Source organism: Ascidiella aspersa, chromosome 7 (genome assembly GCF_963924565.1).
Source record: "Ascidiella aspersa chromosome 7, kaAscAspe10.2, whole genome shotgun sequence".
Classification (NCBI taxonomy): domain Eukaryota; kingdom Metazoa; phylum Chordata; class Ascidiacea; order Phlebobranchia; family Ascidiidae; genus Ascidiella; species Ascidiella aspersa.
The window spans coordinates 754,167-755,423 of record NC_139453.1 but is presented as its reverse complement, the minus strand read 5'-3'; the positions used below and the strand labels follow the sequence as shown (position 1 = coordinate 755,423).

The 1,257-nt window shown below is 46.1% G+C and overlaps 1 protein-coding gene across 1 annotated transcript; it reads right to left on the bottom strand.

Moving 5' to 3' along the window:
* Positions 1-417: 417 nt before the first annotated feature.
* LOC146137179 (uncharacterized) lies at positions 418-1,011 on the bottom strand. Its single transcript, XM_083393747.1, has one exon. It carries the CDS (start codon positions 1,009-1,011, stop codon positions 418-420), a length of 594 nt encoding a protein of 197 aa, XP_083249873.1.
* Positions 1,012-1,257: the final 246 nt, after the last annotated feature.

Sequence of the window (1,257 nt, the reverse complement as noted above, 5' to 3'; positions counted from 1 at the left end):
ATTAGCACATCAGGTTTTTGAAATATTCACATTTTATTTTTTTGACGTTTTGCTGTATTATTAATGTTGTGTTTTCAATCACGTTTGCGCCTTGCTTCTTTACAGAGTCCAAATAAGCACAGTTTGTTGTAACTTAAGTTGTATTCAGTCGAAATCAGTAAAATGGAATGGTAACGTAGTAGTAAGTGAACAGCCTTTTATAGGCTCACGAAGTAATTACAAACACACCAATTACATTCCTGCAGTAGGCACAAATCAAGCGCGTACACACACACAACGCATAGCAATTAAAATAACACAAGAATGCCTCGAGCCGCGTGCTCGGGAATAGCGCGGCCATTAAAATAACACAAGAATGCCTCGAGCCGCGTGCTCGGGAATGGCGCGGTTGCGTTCCACAACACCTCCCCTTTTAAATTATTGTCCACCCAGAACACCGTAGCAGAACCTCCTCGGCTGTAGACGTTGTCTCTTCGAGCGACGGGGATTGTCGGGACCAAACCTCGGGGAATCTGGAGGAGTAGGTGAGGATGATGCCGGTATATGAGTGGACGGGACCAGGGGAATATGCTCTGACGGACATGAAAGTTCAGGCTCACCCGGGTCATCGTCTTCATTAGGGTATCTAGGGCGAAGTTGGTCAAGGTGACGTCTCCAGATTGGACCACGAGGAAATACTCTCACGTTAAATGTTCTACTCCCACAGCATTTAACAATAGTGGCAGGAACCCATCTTTTCGAACCATCGTGTCTAGATCCAAAATATTGCGCGTAACATGGATCACCATTTCGAAAACTAATACGCACTGGTTTGTTGTTCTTCGACACGGAATTTTGTTGCTGGCGTTGCAAGACATGTGTAGGTGATGGTACCATCGTGTCTATGAGCGATCGAATTTGTCGAGCGTTAAGTAGCTCGCTCGGGGAGAAACCGCTAGAATTTGGGGTTCTTCGATACTGAAGAAGAAACTCCTGTAAAGCTTCTTTCGGGGGTTTCTCTGACTTCTTCATTGCCTTTTTGAACGTTTGAACTAGCCATTTGTGGACGGGTGGTAAGGCGCACCCGTTAGATGAACAATACCCCTCTGCCGGCAGAAATCCTGGAACTCGGCAGAAACGAAAGCCTGCGCGTTATCTGAGACGATAGTGTGTGGATAACCAAAATGTGCAAAGTCTTCTTCGAGCAAGTTCATGGTCGCCTTGGACGTCATCAATGAAGTGGCATGAATGCACGGGTACTTGGAATAGGCGTCGATC